At 41.0% G+C, this 20,235-nt stretch overlaps 1 protein-coding gene across 1 annotated transcript; it reads left to right on the forward strand.

Moving 5' to 3' along the window:
* Positions 1-347: 347 nt before the first annotated feature.
* TMEM26 (transmembrane protein 26) lies at positions 348-17,969 on the forward strand. Its single transcript, XM_082052821.1, has 6 exons — positions 348-630; positions 3,799-3,877; positions 9,246-9,359; positions 9,888-10,108; positions 11,156-11,232; positions 14,197-17,969. Exons 1-6 carry the CDS (start codon positions 440-442, stop codon positions 14,610-14,612), a joined length of 1,098 nt encoding a protein of 365 aa, XP_081908947.1. The 5' UTR covers positions 348-439; the 3' UTR covers positions 14,613-17,969.
* The last annotated feature ends 2,266 nt before the right edge of the window (positions 17,970-20,235 follow it).

Raw genomic sequence — 20,235 nt, forward strand, 5'->3', positions numbered from 1 at the left:
TCAGGAGGAGGGGAGAGGAAAGAGGGTTTTGCAATCTCAATAACGCAGGGGAGCTTTTAGCAAGGGAGATTCAAATTAATAGTGCTTCTTACATTTTATCTCTTTGCTAGAAATCTACAAGATGAGAGCAGCAAGTGGGGCTAGCAGAGAAATGGTTACTGTGGGCGATAGAAACCTCCCTGCCTCCTTAAGCCAGAGCTGTGCCGAGCGCTACAAACCACTATAGCCTGAAAGCGTGAGCTCTCCTTTTTTTTTTTTTTACCCTTTCAAAAGTTTTCAGGAAGTCTGGAGGAGGGGCGATGCCGTTTCTTTTTTGTTATAATGGGCCCCTTTGTGGAGATGGAAGAGGAGAGGAGCTCTGCGTGGCTGCGGTGCGCACCCTGCCCAGGGCTCCGAGCCGCGGCGGCCCCCGCGGTGCGGGCCGCGGGGAGGGGCCGGGATGGAGCTGATGGTGCTGCTCAACGCGCTGGTTACTCGCCTGCTCTTTGTGTTGCACTCTCTCATCGGGGTCTGGAGAGTGACTGCGGCGAAGAAAGAACCCAAGTACTGGCTGCTGGCACTGCTCAATCTTCTCCTGTGCCTGGAGACAGGGCTCACCCTCAAGTTTAAGCAAGGCAGAGGCTACAAATGGTGAGCATATCCCACTGGCTCCGACGGAGCCCCTCTTGCTTCTTTGCATGTACTTTGCTGCAGATGTGAGGCTGCCTTCTGTGGCTGCTGACCTGACTTTGGTTCTGCCAGGCTTTCAGGGGATGGCATTTTCTCCCCTGTTACACCTGGGGGGTGGAGAACTGGTAAAGCCCCGGCTAGTCCACTGCCAAATCCAGAGGGCTTTCAGGAGGGGCAATGTTGCAGCAGACTACTTGGGAGCCACTCTGTACAGTTCCATGTGTATGCATATTGAAAAATGTGGGAAATGTAGCTGCAAGGCAAGAAGTACATGCTCTAGAGCTGCCAATCCAGCGGGCTGGGGGAGCAGGGACCACACGAATGAGGTGCAGAAGAGTGCTGGGGGTCCACATGATTCCATGGGGATGGCCTGCATCTCTTACCCTATTCTGCCATTCCCTGGTTTGCACCTCCTTCCCTGGGGCTGCGTTCCCTGTCTCTGCTCCTTCCAACACCACTAACACCAAGCTAGTGCATGAACCAAAACTCAGTGACAAATAAAAGATGAGCAGCAACCTCTCTTGCAGTAGTGCAAGAGTGGTTTAAATATTTGGATTTTAGAGTCTATTCCAGAGGACAATTTTCATGCATGAAAGGCTGCCTGAGAAGTAAACAAAAAAGTTAGAGCAGAGTTTGCCCAAGCACATGGGTTTTTACATGCACCTAAAGAATCACTGCGGTCATCTACAGCTCATCAGCGCTCAGCCAGCCAAAACAAATGCTCTGTAAAAAGGAAGTGGTCATGTCACTAATTGTCAAGATTTCACTAGGACCTTTTATTTTAAAAAACTCAAACTACAGGCAGGGCCTGAAAGAAATCCAGGACAAAAAAAAGCCCTGGAGTATTTCAATGAGCTTAAATTCCTGCTCGTTGCAACCTGTGAAACTCATTATAAAGAAGTAATGTTGTGTGACAATTCACACAAGTATTCCATGCTCTAAATTTGAGTCTAATAAAAGCAGTGATTAAATATGGGACATAGGAAAATTTAACAACAGCCGAGTTCCAAATGCACAGTTGTGAGACAGAGTGAGCAGATCTGATTCACTGAGGAGAAGAGGCAGCAGCAGAGCCTTCGTGAAGGAAGACTCGCTATGGCAGATTTTGGAAAATCCAAAGAAAAACAGATGCAGAAAGCAGATTGAGTTTAGATGAATACATGTGCTAGAAGACTGGGCTAAATTTAGCTAGAAGGAAATTTTGAAATGGATGTGGTCCGGTACTGTAAACAGGACAGTAAGATATGTTTATAGGTAAGAACTATAGACAAATGGCCAATGTCTATTTGCATCAGGCTAACATTCTGCTATATTCTTCTTCTGTGGAAAACACTCACATACTGAACAGGCAGTATCATCTGCATTTATAGAAACACCCCCATAGACAACCAGTCATCCAGGCAATGGGCAGACTGTGCCACAGTGCTCTCCTGCCTCCAAGAGCCTCGTATTCTCTCCATTCACTCTTGACAAAAGACCGTTACCTATTACATCAGCATAAAAAAATTTAATGGCACAAGTGGAGAAAAAGTATTATCATGGGCCTGGCCACGTAATATTTCCTCTAGATTGCTTCCTTGGAAAGAAAGGCAGAGTTAAAGCCCCTGAAGTCTCCTGGCCTGATCTGGCGTCATTAGCTCAGTATTGCTAACCTGCCAGCTGGATAGATTTTTCATGTGCTCAAATCCTACAGGAAATACTGTAAAATATGTTAGCTCTCCCATTCAAATGAAAGGTGTGTTCTCTCCCAAAATAACCAGGCTAAACCCCCACAGAATCACTCCCTGTTTTTTTTTAAAAAGCAAACAACAAAAGAATGTCACCACTAAAAACAAACACCCCCTCACTCCCACACACACACAAAACCAACCAAACAACAACCTAACACACACAAAAAAACCCCACACAACATGAAAAAACCCCAGGACTATCTTAGTCAGAGGAGACTGTTTGATGCATTTCATAGCAGCTCAGCAGCACAGTAATTTTCCTGAACAGCAGGCTTTCATTTTTTTATTTTCCTCAATACTTAATCTCCACTGGAAAAGTAATGATTACAAAAATAAAAGTACATTCAGGATAGGAATAAACAATAAACACAACAACAATTGACCAAAAAGTTTCTGCAGTTACAAACCTACAAGCAATTTCAATTCACTGCAGAATATGCCAATGACAGGGTAGATGGAATCAAGCAAGTATCCTGAGTTTGAGTCCACTGCCCTGTCCGAGGCCAGTACGTATATGTGATGCAAAGGCTGCTGTGCTTCTTGGCAGCATTGCAGTGATGATCACTCCATACCATGGCAGAGCTAAATGGAACATCGGTGGCATGAGACCTCATTCCTACTACAAAAGGATAGGAATTGCCAAAACAAACAAACAAACACCCCAAACAAAACTGTCACCTGTCAAGTAAAACATCAGCAACCCTCATAAGAATCAGTGCTTGCAGAAAGAGTCATGAAACGTCTCTGGTACTTCTATATAAACTCAGACCAAGAAGCTGAAGATAATAAAGTTTTACCACCGTAAGTTACATAGAAGACTGTCAGGGAGAGAAGAATTAGAGACAGATATCCTAAAGAATTATACAATTGCCAACATAAATAGGGAAAGAAGGCCAAGACCCATTTTTATAAACAACTCCTACTGAAGAAATGCTTGGTTTGGGCAAACTGATGCTATTTCTATATTTCCTGTGTCAGTGCCCAGCATTCTGATAAACAGCCTTTATCCTAGCATCATTCAGTGAAATGACTCAATGTATTAATTCACCCTTCATGAAACCAGAAAGAGCATGTTAGCTAGAGGCTTTTCTTTTATTTTAAGTACAGAGAATGCTGTCTTGGAAATACAAACAGCAGAGTGCCTTTGGTTAGTTCTTAAAAAGAGATTTTAAATAAGCTTCCATATCTGATCTCGGATGGATGTACAAATAAACACATAATTCATAATACTGACAGCATGAGGATTCAGCAAAAAATAGCAACTCTTACTTGCAGTTACCCTATTTCTTAATATCCCATATTGCAGGAGGCACAAGATAGATACTTTTCAATGCAGGTAATGATAGGATATTTGGTATTTACGATGTGATATAATACCAAGCTATCTTTTCCTTCACAGGTTTTCACCAGCAATATTTTTGTATCTGATTTGTACAGTACCATCGCTATGGCTACTAGAAATTCATCATGGGACTCAGGTATTTATTATGAGACAAGATGGACTAGTTTGAAATTGATGCAGTATTTGGTAGGTTGGATTTGGGCATACAGACAGCAGTCTGCCAGGTCTTGTTCCAATTTTGTATTTTATACTGGTAGGCCTCCCAATCCAGATACAGCTATTCTATTGACTGCTGTACATTTCCTAAATATCAAATAATGACCCTCATTCCTAGCTAAAAATATGACCATTTATTTGTATTTGCCCAAGGAACAGAGAACAAGAAGTTTGAAAAACAGCCTTTCACCCCCAGGCCACCAGTTTGAATCTTGCTCAGGATGGTGAAAGAATTTCATTGCTTTAGAGGCCTTTGTAAAATAATGTATGAGTTTCACAGCACTTACAGGCAGATATCACGACTCAAGCAAGCCAAAACTGAGACAGGTATCAGTGAAAGGGGTCTTAAACTCAAATTACCTCATGTTTGCTGCAACCTAGAAGAATAGTCACAGATTGCTACTACAGGTAGCTGACATGATAATTTGTCTGTCAGGGTTTATATCCTTCCTTTGTTTGTGCTGTATAGTAATCTGGGAGGGAGGGTGTCTGGATTCCAATTTAGGACTAAAACACATGGTGACATTTTTAAAAGCAATTGTTCTTCTGGCAGATGGGTTAGGGCCAGGACAGAACCATTTAGCCAAGCAGCTCACGGGATTGAACCACGTCCTTATGCGGGCTGCTTTCAAGTCCCCATAGCATTTCCAGAGAGTGAAAAGGGGATTTTTTTCTTTCGCAGCATTTGCACATATGCAGTCCCTTACATCCACAGCAGAAAGGGGCCTGATAGGAACAAGAGCAAAAAGTAACAGAAGAAAATACATAAATTAGACTAAGAAGACATAGTGCCTCATTTTCTTCTTCGAAACATTGTTAGAGCCCACGGAAGCATAATCAAATATTCAAAATTGTGTTTACACTGAAAATGCCTGAGGCTTTTTCTAAATACAGCAGCAGGAATTTATTGTCTTCTTGTTTTGCCAAATCTCCTTAAACAGTCACAGACAGGTAATGTGGATATTGAGAACATTTGTCATAGTTAAATCTAGTTCAAGAAACAGGCTAATTCTGTAGTCAAAGGCAGCAGTTTATTTCCCAAAATGATGTTAGAACATGGCATACTTTGTTCTTATTGATATACTGCTACTGTGAATTAAAGAGGGAGTATATCAAGTTAACAGCTTAGTTTATACCTGGAGAGATAGGATAGAGAGTTCTGGAAATACACAATCTAATAGATTCAAAAACAATACCTCCAGAAGGGGAACAGTTCTCCTAATCGTTAATCTTGAACACAGCGCTCAGACTAGTACTACTCCTCATACTAAAGTATTGCTAGGATTCTCCGTATTAAAATACTAACAGAACGGGTAATGATGCAGCTACCAGATCCACACATTTAAAATATACACACCATGAAAACAGTTCATAGTCTTCAAGGCAGTAGAACTTTACTTTCATGTTTAATCTTTAACGGGAAACATCAGCTGCTTCTGTGGGTGCTGTTGTTTAAGGCGCATGCTAATATGCAGCCTCTCTTCCTTAAGATGGAGGCAGTTCTGCCTCTCTGAGTACTGCAGAACTGGACATAAGTAATACCATTCATATATCAACAGTGAAATACTGACTGCATAGCAACTACTGCTTTGCAATAAAGTATTTGGGCATGAAATACATGTTTGGAAGAGACTATAAAGTAAATTGAACTGTACTGAGTGAAAAAATTGCTGTCTGCAAAATAGCGTGGCAAGAAAATTAAACCCATTTAATCCATTAAAACACCTAAACAGTCTTTCTTAAAATTGTGTAAGATCTCAGATAAACAAATACCTCTGTTACATTTTCAAATGCCTGGTGCATCACTGCCACAGAAAGCAATAACCGACCACCTTTTGCAGGGTTTACCTGACTACCAGTCCTTTAGTCCATGTAGGCTTCCCAGTCAGTAATAAGACTGATACTTGGTAAACCTTGTAATTATTTTTAGCCACCTTAACTTGAACTTTTTAAGGAAATAGTTAATATTACTGCCCACTTCCTCAGACCCAGTCTGAGGTAGGATTCTCTTAAGCAGCTAAAATTCTAGTGTAACACTCTCCTAAAAGCGTTCTTACGTCTTTCACCATTTCTTCCCTCCCACACCCATTATCTTCCTCAATTTGGAAAACAGCTTAAGCAGTCTTCTCTCCCTGTTTTACCTTTCAGCTTTCCGATATGAGCAAAATGAAGCAGTTACGGTTGCTTTGAATTTCTGACATCACACATGTTGCCATAGCGATGGCCACACTGTTTCCAACACATCGCAGAGAGCAAGTGGGGTACCTGTTGCTTGGCAGAGGGCCCGCTCCAGGGAAGGAATAGCCTCTTCCAAAAGGTACTCAGGCCTCCAGCTTCCAAGCACCTTAGCAGGATTGAGGGAACTCTGCCTTGGTTACTCTTGCAGGCTACATAACAGGACGCCACCATGTCATGCACCACAGTTTCTGTTTTGATTAGATGTTCTATAAATCAGAGGAATGTAAACTTCATCTCAGACAAAACAAAGGAAGTAAACTAAGCTAGAATTTATGCAAAATGTGTACAAATTTTTCCTGTTTTATTTTTGCACAGAAAAAAAAGGGCATTTCTGTTTAGCTGTGCACACAGTCTTGATAACTAAGAGTAACTGGGCTCTGGCAGTAAAGAGGTAAACCATGTTTATCAACCACCTGTGAAACTTAGTATTAACTTTTTCCTTGTCACATCCCCATTAAGCCACTACACATACATAATTGGCCAGGCAAATATGCCTGCCACAACAGTTCTATTTATGTGCATATATGTGATAAAAATAAATGGTCTTCTCCAAACTTCAAAGTGAGTTGCCACCACAATCACCACTTAATAAATATTCAGAGAGAAACAAACCAAACCAAGATAAGAACGTTCTTAAATTAAAAATCAGGACTCCACTTAAATGACTGGATTTGCAGATGCAGTTTTCCATTTCCTGCCTGCATGCAGTTGAGAAGAGATACGGACCCAGCCCTGAGAAGCACCATTCAATCAGAGTTCATGAAGCCTTGTGCTGAAATAGTAACCCTCCATTCACCTAGGAGTAGCTGCAAAAAACATATATAAGGAACTTACAAAAGACACTGACAAAGTGAATTTATTTTCTTAAAGTAGTATACTCTGCATCTTCATGCCATTAGAAAAACAAACAAAAGAGCCCCATTGCTGACTCCTGCAGCACCTCTGCCCTGTGTGCAGGTTGAGCAGAGCCGCAGCTCCAGAGCCATGAGGGCTCTCTGCTCTGGGGTGGCGGTGTGGGAGAGCCACAGCATCTGCTGAGAGGGACCTTTACTCTTGCTACCTCCCGTTTCACTCCTGTCCTTCAGCCACCTGATTTACTCCCTGGGGCTTCTCATACAGTGCTTGGGAAGGGATTTCCACTGTCTTACACATACAGCAAATGCAGCAGGGTGCCCTACATGGGCCCTGCCTCAAATTTGACAAATTCCTCCTCAAGCAAGGTGGCTGTCACAATGAATTAGCCTTCATTTTCCAGCAAGAGTTAGTAAGCCCTTTACCCTACCCAGGTTACCTGTTACAAGGTAGATATTTGTTAATATTCTGGGGTGGCTACCCCAGTTACACAGTATTTTTAGGTCATGATCTCCCCCGCAGACTGTGTCACGCTGCCTGTGGGGTTACTCAGAAAGGCTGGCTTGGACCTTGAGGGCTGGTCTCTATAGACTTCAGACTTTTTCTACAATCAACAGATAAAAAGGCTTCTCTAGAGCACCAGTTAATTTTCCATTCTGAAAGATTCTCTGAACAGGCTGTTCTGTCTCTTTCCTTTGCTTGAAGGGCTAACCCAGGGAGATGAGCCCCACAAGGCTGTAGCTGGCAGAGTACCAGCCCCTCCATTGCACTGTCTCTATGCCCAGAACTTTAGAATTCCCTCCTCCAACTGGAAATATCATGTTCCTCACATCTCTGTGTCAATCTTTCAACACTCTCACACCCACTGTCCCAATAAGGCAAGCATTCAGTTTAAGAGCCTTTACCACCAATTAGGAAAGGAACAAGCACTGACTTTTGGCAGATTTTTCAGACCATGGGGTGATCAGGTCAGACAAGAGGCAGCATTTACCCAGATACTGAGCAACATCAGAGACCAAGTAAAGTATCAAAGTGAAGTCTAAAATTTGCTAGAATGAGACATTCACTGGAAAATGTTGCCTTGATATTGGCAGGCATTATGCTGAACACAGCTACTCAGTATGCACCAGAACACATTCCAATTGTTGCAGAAAATCACTCACCATTAAATAAAATGGTGGGGGGCCCAGTAGAGAAATGCAAATCATCTGGTGTTCTCTGGCACAAATAGGACAAGACAAAAGTCTTTAATAACATCATGGTTTGATTTTCTAATTATCCCTTTTTTATTACAGTGAAGAGAGATGTTAAAGAATTGTTATGAAGGTAGATTTTAGCCACATACCCCAGTTGCTCTGGGGCAGCCTTGGGGGTGAAGGCAGAAGGTCAATGCAGTGCTGCAGACCTCAGGACACAGACCCACCACTGGTTTGCAGCAGTTGAAACAACGTTTTAGCCAACATTTGATTTCCCAGAGCACTGGGTACTCAGAGAAAGTAAAAATACCTGTTGGTTTTTTTTACTCTGAAGGGGTAGGCAACACCACAGGCCCATTTTTCTTAATTATTCCTGACTCTCACCTTTCACATTATGAATTTCCTTGCAGATTAAGGCACAGCTAGAAGACAGGAGGTGCAGGTGGGGAGAGAAGGAAAGAATACAACCCAAAGATCCTATCCCAATTATTCATTTCAACCATACAGAAGGATACAACTATGGCATTTTTTATGGGTAGTAGAGATGAGAAGCAGATATTTTGAGAAAAAGTTTGAATATAGATATTGACCATGACAAATTTTTACTCTATTTTACTGGTTTAGACAGAAAGAGACTATGTAGGAAACCCAGTAGCCTGTTCGGGAGAGCTGCAGGCAGATCGCAGTCAAAGAGTGTGGTCTTAACAGCACAAAGGTGTCACCTGCTCCATCAGCCTTTGAATTTACATCCTCTTATATAGCAGAATCCTACACTTTCTCAAAGACCTACCAACACATCACTCCTCTCCTCATGAAAGGAATTCTTCCCTTCTGAACAAGAGGGGAACTTCATTCAGAGTGAGCGCATACCTTTGTAAGCATCAACTGACTTTCACAAAGAAACCCTCTGCAGTTCAGCAAACCAGGATTCTCTCAGCCACAGAGCACATCTGCTCCCTGTGCGGGATGTTTATGCATGTGTGATGTTTTTGTTCACAACAGTACTGCGGTAATGAGCCCGGAACAGTTCAGGTGAATGTCAGCAACCAAGACTTCAATCAATCCAGAGACAGCAGTCATGGAAGCGAGGGAGCAGATCACCACATCATTCAGACGGTGGGATACATTTCCTGTTTGTAGTAGAGCTCTTACGATATTAAAGAAATTCGATAGGACTATTGTGTCTATTTGGGAAAGCTTCTCACACAGTGATTAAAACTAAAAATAGAAAAAGCAAAAACTGTTTCAGGAAACCACGTTGTGAAAGTGGTCTACAGCATGCTGCATACTAACTGTTGTTGCTAGAAAAAGTCTCTGTGTGAAGAGAAGACTCTCCTACTACCATTCTCTTCCCAATCTCAGTAACTGGATTTTGAAAGTGTCTGGGTGATGATTCTGCAAAGGATGACAGTTGAAAAATGAGAACAGGAAGAGTGGTACACAGAGAAAGACTTCATATTCATTACCCAAAGTTTGTATTAATGTGCCTTTTCAAATTATGCCTACCACATAGAAATGATCTATTCTAATACAATGTGAAGGAGAACAAAAGCAGGCTCAAGGATGCATACAGTATCTGAAGGCAACTATAATGTCAGTCTCCCAAAGTTACAGTACGTTATTGTTGTTGTCTTTTTAAAACAGGCTAAAGTCTTTGTGAATCAGCTCTCTACGATCTGTGAGACTGTATGGACACTGGCTCTCCACCAGACTTTCCTACTGCTACTAGTTGTTGGCAGATGGCTTCTCCCCATTGGAGTTGAAATCACTCGGGACCAATTGTCTCAACTGCTTCTCATGTTTGTGGGAACTGCAGCAGATATACTTGAATTTGCTAGTGAAACCTTGGACATTGAAGATGTTCGGTAAGGTCTATTTGCTGACATAAATAATTTGCATAGTGCAAGACATTTGTTTTGTTTGAAGACTTGTTTGTGCGATCTGCAGTGTTTAGAATAGTGGAACCATATTCCCCACAGATAACAGGCAGCTATGTTCAAGGGCTCCATTTTCCTATTCTCACTTTTTCCTCTGTAAAAGACCTAACAGTCCTAGGAGCTTTAAGGATTACTCATCTGTTGCCAGCAGAGAAGCACGTTGCATCCATCGCAATAAAAGGGTACAAAGAGCCAAACAACCAGCATAACTGCCCCGCAGCATCAGTTCTCATAGCTACACCCTGAAAAACTGGATAGACAGTACGCCTCTTGCAGGTTAACAAATTGTTTTAGACTAGCAAGGAAGCAACTAGTGTTTGATTTAGTGATTCATTATCCAAGTTGCTTCTTTGGTTATCTCATGTGTACTTTCTTCATGATAGAATGACAAAGCGTTCAAAGATAAGAACAAAGGGAATGGTGTAGTCTGGTGTGAATTTTCAATGTTGTGATCTTTCCCAGAGAAAGTAAGACCATCTCCCCCTCACAGCACTGAAAGATGAGCTATGAACATTCATCATAAAGAAAAAGAATCACAGAAGAGGTTCATCCTCTTTTACAGACATAGTTTTTTTTTTTTTCTAAAAAATGTCAAACAAAAGGTTTTGCAGCAGAAGAAGAGGTCTTTCCCACTTGGCAGAGAAGCTTCAGGCTTGCAAGGAATGTATAATCACTACAACAGTAAAGGTATCTCCTCTTTGAGCCACAGAGTCTATTGCCATATGCTTATCATTATAACATTAGTGTCAGATATTTAGTGTAATTACACAGCTGGAACGTGTGGCCTGAACAGCAAAAATTCTATATCAAAAATTGCCTCTGTTTTCCTTACTTTTACATCTCAAGCATGCATTAATCAATCAGTGTTTCACTCAACCACCCTTTAAATTACATTCCAAATACCACAGGAAACATTTTTGTTATCACATAAGGAAACCGAGTCTTCACTCTTATCACTTTTTTCCCCTCCCACAGGAAGAATTATGCTCTCATAAATGCAATTCTTGCTGTATGGACCTGGAGTATGTTACAGTTTCCACTTGATCTTGCAGGTTAGTACATGCACATAGACGAGAGATGAGAACAAAGGCTTTTAAGTTTTTGCTGGCATGTCTTCTGGCTGTGCACACACTACAGGCTACACCAAGGGCTTCCGGTGGAGAGCAATTTATATGATGATGTTTTTTGAAGAAAAACCATTGTGGTTTCTTTTGAGGAAACACTTGTTTCTGGTTAACCTCTGATCTCCCTGATAAAACTCTCTCCTTCCAGAAAGCAATAGAATTGCAATATTGTATTGGAGCATCTGCTCCAGCTGGCTGTTACTGCCTTAAACTTTCCCAGGTGAGCCCTCAAGTTAGATCTGGTCCTGGATTATATCATGGTCCCATCTGGGTGGGTTCCCAGACCCTGTGGAGAGAGAGGCTGTCATCAAACACAGCACAGCAGCAGTTATCACAGGGGGGATCACCTATTCACAGGGAACACAATGTTGGGATTGTGCACCCTTATCTTCAACTAACAGGCCCAACATTCAGCCAGCTCAGGCTGTTATTTGTCCATCGGCAAAAGGGCTTCTCTACATCCAAGCAAAATGATGAAAGACACCCCAATAATCATCTACTCCAAGCATTTTGTCCTCCAGTCACTACAAGTTTGCAACTCAACTGTACCAGTCCAAAGAGAAATTATCCTCACTAGCATCTTATATAAAATCGATGACTAGGTTGACACACTGATTAAAATAATTAATAAAATAATAATGAAAAATTATTCCAGGATTTTTTTCATTAGTCTTTTCTCCATGGACAGCACTAGGCTCCATATTCAACACTGAAGCTATTAAAATATTTCAGCACAGCAACTCATCCACTGAAAAAACTGATGCCACCACATTTCAGATTTATCACAGCTAAATTTCCTGTTACTGATAAAATATATATAAATACTATATAAATACTATATAAATACTATATAAATACTATATAAAATATATTCTGTTGAAGATGCACAACACTCAAGTTTAAAAACAAACAAACAAACAACCCTCAAGTCACCCATACACATCAAAACTATCCAAATAAATTAATGCTATGGTTATTTAAGCACTGTTTGAATTTAAATTAAGTAACCTGTAGTACTGTGCACTTTTTTTCCTGGCTATTGCTTTTCTCTTTGTTTAATTACATTTATCTGTTTAAAATTAAGTGATGGAACACATATTTCCCTGAAATTTACTGTGGGTACAGTTTATTTTAGGTAGGTCTATACAGTTGTACAGTACTTTTTATCCAAGCATCAGTATGTTTACTCACACACTAAACATGACATAAAATAGACATTTATAGGCACTTATTTGACTACAGCAATGCAGTTAGGACTATTAAACAGCAATGGCACAAAAACATATTAAAAAATTAGCTGCTGCTATAGCTCTGCCTAATGGGTTCATCAAATTTATTTATACTACAGCTCATTTTCCACTTGAGTCTCATCTTGTTTTTTTCCCAGTGTTGACTCAAACAATAGAATTCTTTTGGTGAGCAGAAATGCTTGGCAGTTGTTGCTGCATCACAAGCAGCTATGTTTGAAAACTAACGAAATCCCACTGCCTAAGAGGTTAGTTAATCTGCGCTCATTTCCATAAGGGGCAGCCATATTACCACAGACAAACCCTTCTGCTGATCCTTCTCTAGACACCACAGAGAGCATTTTAGCTCACCACAACTTTTATAGCCAAGGGGAACGCATCCATGCAGGTCCCAATGGTTGATGAGATTTCATACCCAGAAGGCTAAGAATGAGTAACTGTGGCTCAAATTTTACATGGCAAGCAGCAATCGAAGCTTGTTCCTATCCATAATGCTTGATATTGCCCCACACTGGCATGACTCATTCTTACTATAACAGATAAAGAAGGCAACGGCTATCTGGTCAATCTTCTAAAAGCAAAGTCTTAGCCTGAAACAAATTGAAGTACTGCAGCTCAGGTTGTTCCCATTCAGCATGGCAGCTGGTTTGTTTTTTGTTTGTTTGTTTTTCTAAGATACATATTAGCCTGGCTGGGGAAGTTGTTACAGCAAGATTAGGTGATCTGCTTCTTGTTTTAAAAGCATAGAAATGCTGATAGTTTTGTGTGATAGAAAAGGGAAAGCAGTTTTTGGTCCTGTTTGGCAGAGCACCCAAGTGCCCACTTAAACATGAGCTTAGTGGGTTTTGCCAAAGCAGATCCCAGAAGATAAGGGTGCACAATCCCAACATTGTGTTCCCTGTGAATAGGCGATCCCGCCTGTGATAACTGCTGCTGTGGTTGATGACAGCTTCTCTCTCCACAGGGTCTAGGAACCCACTAGGGGGGTGGTTAGTAGATCGAGAGAGGTCCTCCTTCCCCTCTACTCTGCCCTGGTGAGACCCCATCTAGAATATTGTGTCCAGTTCTGGGCCCCTCAGTTCCAGAAGGACAGGGAACTGCTGGAGAGGGTCCAGCGTAGGGCCACAAAGATGATTTAGGGAGTGGAGCATCTCCCTTATGAAGAAAGGCTGAGGGAGCTGGGTCTCTTTAGCTTGGAGGAGACTGAGGGGTGACCTTATTAATGTTTATAAATATATAAAGAGTGAGTGCCACAAGGATGGAGCCAGGCTCTTCTCGGTGGCAAACAATGACAGGACAAGGGGTAATGGGATCAAGCTGGAACACAAGAGGTTCCACTTAAATTTGAGAAGAAACTTCTTCTCAGTGAGGGTGACAGAGCCTGGACCAGGCTGCACGGGGGGGTTGTGGAGTTTCCTTCTCTGCAGAAATTCAAACCCGCCTGGACATGTTCCCGTGCGACCTCACCCAGGCGTTCCTGCTCCAGCAGGGGGATTGGACTAGATGATCTTTTGAGGTCCCTTCCAATCCCAAACATACTGTGATACTGTGAAATGGGATATGCTTTATGTTGAACTGCTCACAGTTGAATGCATGGTTCAATTTCAGAGAATTATGTTTTAAAATAATTGTGTTTTATTTCCAGTACAACATATTGGCTGCAAACCAACAGCATCAACCAGGCGGATCCCCAACCTGCTGCTGTGCAGGTACAGCGCGGAACTGTGGAACATTGGGGTCAGCCTCTTCATACAGGATGGTCCCTTCTTCATTGTGCGGTCAATCCTGATGGGTCACTTCAGAATATTCAATCAGATGCTGGTGTTTTTTACAGCTAAGAATATCTTAGTTGTGACTCTACAATTGTATCGTTTGGCAGTGATAATGTTGGACTTTCGTGCCACCATTCTGCAGAAGAGCAGGAAAGGAGAAGTCTGCTGTTGCCCATGTGAGCCTTACAATGCGAGTACTCATGCTACCACTGACCAAGATACTGAAATGAAAGACTTTGCTGCTTCTCCTCCAAAAGAGCAATCCCAGGCTCCACCCGAAGATCAGTGAGCACAGTTACTGACTTGAAAGAGGTTGCATTTCCCACAGCTTCTTCAGAAGGGCTTAGCCTGTTTCTATGATCAAACACAGCCTGAGCGAGTGCCTAGTCATCTCTTCCACCAAGAGATCAACAATTTCTTCTAAATTGTAGGAGAAATTTCTGAAGCAAAACCATAGAAATAGGACATTTTTGTATCACTTTGTATGCTGGGTTTTTACTAATTCCCTATTATATTATCCACAGGGATTTTGTAGCCATAGTTTGTAGTAGCAAGAAAGTTTTGGCACACTAACAAAGTTGGTTCTTATGTTAGCACAGTGCCACCAAAGGTATCTACTTGCATGTATTCAGACAGAAGGACAAGCCTATCCACTATGAGAAGGACAGAAGCATTTAGCTCTGCTATAGCCCAACTTCAGTGGTCAGGCTATAAGTAGAGTGTGATGAGCAATATGTTCACAGTGTATGTGAGCATATTCAGCAGCAACACTGTGCAGACAGGCAAGTGAAGGCAGATGACAGATTTCTACTGTTACTGTGACATGGAAATTTAAGAAAGTTTTGTCCAACTATTACCTCAGCCTTGGCTGGATTCAGTTAAAAACTATGCAACATCATGAAACAGCACAAACAAAACTGCATGGTCTGAGTAGCCTAAATCTTACCAATAATAATAAGTAAAAAAGAAAAAGGCAGGCCCACAGATCATTAGAAGACAACTGCATTTGTCCCAGACATTTTCTACAGAGGTGCTTGCTTTTCTATATCTATGAAGTTACATAACAACAAAAAAAGCCACCAAAATATTTATAAAGACTTTTTTTCTGGTTTCACTGTACTTGAAGTTGAGACAGGAGTTTTAAAATGTCTCTATTTTATATGATTTTAAAAGTAGCCTGACTCAGGCATGCAATCTAATTAGCAAGAAAATGGCTTGACGAAACAATCTAGACAGAAGGATTTGGGCTTGTGCTTTATACTTCATGAAGCACCACAAGATCCCATGAAATAATGTGAAAGATTGTCCAGTCTGTTGAGTGTCAAGATCAATTTTTAACAAACGGCTAATAATTACTCATTTACTATTTTGATGTTTGGAGTGAACAACATAGGGCCTGATTAATTTCTCCCAAGAACACACTTTGTATCAGTGTAAAGCCATTGACTTCACTGGTCTTAGCTAATAGAAGCTGAAAGTTAAGTGATTTTTAAAATTCTGCCTAAAATTATATTCTCACAGAAAATGGCAGGTGCTTTTACAAATTTCTACATTCATTCTAAAAGAGTAGAGAAAAGCATATTACAAATGTCTAGCAAATATGAAGTGACCTAATTAAGGTAACGTCTCATTAAAAATTCACAATTAAACCTTATTTTCGGAAGCCTCCACTATCTAAAAACAGAATGTGGTTTGAAGAATAAAAGTGTTTCTACCACCACTGCAGCAATCATATGCTTATTTATCTATAGCCTGATAAGCAATGACATGTTTAATCTTTAAAAGATTTAAAAATTCCAACCCCCAAGCATGTGAACTTGTGGTGAGCTGGTACTGTTTGTTCTATGCAGAATTAAGTCCTTCCATTATGAAAGAAGAAAATGTGCAGCCATAAAGAAGTCTCATATACCTCATAGCCCTTTCTAACATTTATACTTTAGTAATCATGTGCAACACCCCCTGCTCCTTATTTTGTGCCTTTTTCCAGCAGAAATTAAAAGCCAGTCATCATTCAGCATGGCATTGTGTGGCAGACATATGGAGAATGGAGTGCAACTTAATTTGGATTTTAATTCAAGTCTAGAAGTAAAAAAGCTAGAGTGCTGCTGCTGACCAGCTGTGCTGTCTAAAACCTTTCCCACAAGGGTGAATTTAGAATCAGTTGGTAGAACTGCAACACATCTCTTCCTTGTTGATGCAAGGCAGGACTACTCACATTCATTTTGAGTTTACCACTTGCTGATAGAGTAATTATCCTGTTAAAAGGATCCTTGCTAATTAATTTGGAGGGTACTGAGCTTGCTAGAATATCATTCTAAATTCATCAGCACAAAAATTGCAGGATGTACTTTTTTAAACTTGCTGTCTATTTAAAGGGCTTATTTCAGCAACAAACTGCCTACGAGGCTCAGCCCTCAGCAAATGCAAGATCCCCTGAGGTCAGCGATACAGAGACTAGTTACAGCAGGAATATTTTACAAAGAACTGTATTTCCTGGCCTTCAGGCTGTTCCATTTTAAACAGCAGTAAAGCTTCTAATCAGATTTACTGTGAGGAGAACTCACTCCAATGCTAGGTTTCCACTACTAGATCCCATCCCCATCCACTCACAGACAAAACAGGCTAGATCCTCCCTCACGCTTATGAAGGAATAGATTTGGACTTCCCTTTTCCTCCCTGCTACCAGGGATGACAAAAAACATTGCTTAAAAACGAAAGAAGACCCAAACAAAAAAAGCGCATAAATGGTGGGTAGTTTGCCTCCCCGCCTGTGTGCAGAGGGGATCACACATGCCAGGTAGCAGCAGGAATGATGTGCAGTTCCCTCTACTTCATTGAGAAGCCTGGAAATAGCAATTAAGTCTAGTAGCTTGTATGTTCGGTCACAGTAGCACATCTCAGTTGCAAGCCCTCCTCACCTTGCAAGTGTTTTTTGCAAGGGCAGGCTGCAGCCCAGGTTTCCAGCAGGCTGTGGGAGTCAGCAGGATCTGCAGCTGGCTGTGGGGACACACTGTGTCACCCTGCAGGTTCCACAGCTTTGCGCTAGGTAGAGGTAGAACACCTTTTCTCAAAGGTCTGCCAGCATCTGTGATGTATCTAAAGAACAACAGTTTTCATGTTTGCTATTCAGGAAAAGCTGCAATCTGTGGAATATCTAAAGAGCAACTGATGTCATGCTTGCTATTCGGGAAAAGCTGCAATAACTTTCAAAGGGGGAAAATTCCAGCCTTCAAAATGGAAGGATTTCAGAACATTTATCTTAACCATTATTTACTCAAGTCAGGAGAATTACATTACTATATCTCTTCTGCAAATAGTTATCTAGCCATTTACTATTATTTATTCTGGTTGTTCCTGCCTTGTCCTTTTAGATTATTCTATATTAAGCCTCACTAAAATGTTTTACTACTTGTCTCTTCCCGAGCTAAAATGTATTCCTCCTTTGCTTTGGACATTGGATCAAATAAGATCATAGCCCTAAGCCTAAAAAAGAAAAAACAAACCCAACCATTATTTTATTGCATTTCTGTTGGTATTTGTACTGTACTGTATTCTCTGGGACCAAGTGGAAATGGAAGAAAACGTGCAATTACTTTTAAAAAATTCCAATTGTATTTGCAAATAAAAGGCAGTTACCTCCGGCATAGCTGCCAATTTATTATGTGAGAGCTGACTGTTATATGTTCCCATTAATTATATCTTCCACATGCTACTTTTCCTTTCCATGTTTTCTAAGTTAATTACTTAGGCCAGATTCTGACTGCAGCCATTGCTTTGAAAACCCAAAGCAACTGTAGTAAATTCCACTCTATTCTGGATTGCTTCTTCTTTATTCAGAACCTTTATCTCCAAATACACAAATCACAGCACAATCCCAGAGAAGACGTGTTTAATATTTGCACATAGGATGTGTTTTACAGATGCACACAAACACATATGCATTAAGATATCCATACACATCGGGCAATGCCTAATCATACATCTTTTATTTCTGTTATGTGTGTGAGATTACTGATGAAAACACCCTGCAGATGTCTGTAAAACACTTCAGAAATACATGAACATTACTAATACCTTAAATCTTGGGGCTGTAAATACTAAGCATGATACTCCCTGAACAATGTACTGGTTAAAAGAATAATTAAAAAACCCCCACACAAACACAACTCCTGCTTGCTCCCTCTCTTCTTACCCTCCCCCCAAAACAAAAGTTTTGTAAGTTCCCTGGAATTTATTCTTTCCATGCAGGTTTCCTAAGTTGAATGAAACCTGCCCCATCATTATTTCCCCCTCAAAGGGACAAGTATTTGGAACAATCATTAAAACAGAATACTAACGTCTAAAAACCGCACAAACTGTTTTGCTGGTTCTACATCAATAGAATACAGGTAAGCCTTGAAAGCACCAGGTTGAAGAGTCCCTGGCCCTCTGGTCTTTGTGTTCAATTCTCCATTTTTTGCCATGCCGTTGCATGAGGAAGGAAGCCTTTCCTTCCTTGCCAGAGCAAGGAAAACAGATTATTCCTAATCTGTAATGGTGAGGCAATAAAAAGGGGTATGATGGCCGAAGTAGCAGAGATGTTTCCCATGAACAGTCATTGCACCAGCAGGGAAATACAGTGGTACAGACCCCTAATGGCATAGATACTAATGACTAGGAAATCCACACTGGCTGTGTTTTGTAAACCTTCACTGGCCCTTCAGAGCAGCATGGGAAAGAGTTCTTCTCAGCCAGCTCCACTCCCGTGATCTCCAGCAAGCTGCTAATACAGAATTCCAGTGGTCCCGAGTCTGGCTTGCAGACGACCCTGAAAAGCCCTGATTTGGGCTCATTTGGGTCCTGTTTTTTCCCTTTAGATTGCATTAAAGTAGTGTGAGGGAAAGCGATGTAACTATATAAAAAAGTTAATTTATTCACCCAGACTGTTACCTTATCCTCTACATACCGCTGCTCCTCCTCCATCTATGTTTCTGGCTGCTTTCTGGGCCACTTTCCGTATCTCAGTACACAGACAAGAGACACTAAACACAAAACTACCCACTGCTGCCTGTGAAAGTCTTCACACAAGCACACAAGAATTCAGGCCAAAGATTAACAAGAGCCAAGCCTATTTCTTCCAGTTAAAGACAGGAGGTATCTACAGCTGCTAAAGAGCTTCCTCTGTTTGTTTGTAGCCTACTACAGAGAAAATGATGTTTTCCTGAGCAGTTTTTTTTTTTGTTTGTTAAGGATTTGCCTATTGAAACAGCAGCATCATTTCCTGTAGCCCTATGGATCAATATCTCTTTCAATCTTAAGGTCATACGAAGTTTGAAATGAGGCTGCCAGTCTGCAGATAAAAATAAGGTAGCTGAAAGGTGGTACAATGTAAAAGTGATGCCCTAACCCAGCGTTTTAAATTTTGGGAGATGGGAAAGGTCTCCAAACCTGCATCAGTATCATCTGTAATAGCAGCTTAGAAGATCTGAACTGAAAATTTCTCAAAAATCTTCAGTCTCTTAATATATGTGAACTAATAGCCTCCTGGAATAATCATACAAAATGGATATAATTATAGCTAACAGCTAGGCCTCACAGAAGACTCCAGAACAGCTTTAGAATAGATTTACAGTGTAAAAACTGGTTGAGTATTGCTGTTCTTTCAATTTATATTATCATGAATAAACTGGTGTTTCACATTTGAGGAATGTGTTGAGCTTAATTTTATCTGGCATCCTGCCTAAGTTCTTCACAATTTCAGTCCCTTGATAGAATTCACAAAAAGCTTGTCTTTCGCAGCCAACTTGGTAGAAGCCTTGTTGGAGCATCTTTCAGGATTGCAAGATACAATAGTACATTCAGCAACTGCAGTACATGAACCAGGACAGCTGTCAGACACTATAACTCACTGTAGGCCTAATCCTGCTTTCAGT

The sequence above is a fragment of the Streptopelia decaocto genome (genome assembly GCF_964273445.1).
Source record: "Streptopelia decaocto genome assembly, chromosome: 5".
In the NCBI taxonomy this organism is placed as follows: domain Eukaryota; kingdom Metazoa; phylum Chordata; class Aves; order Columbiformes; family Columbidae; genus Streptopelia; species Streptopelia decaocto.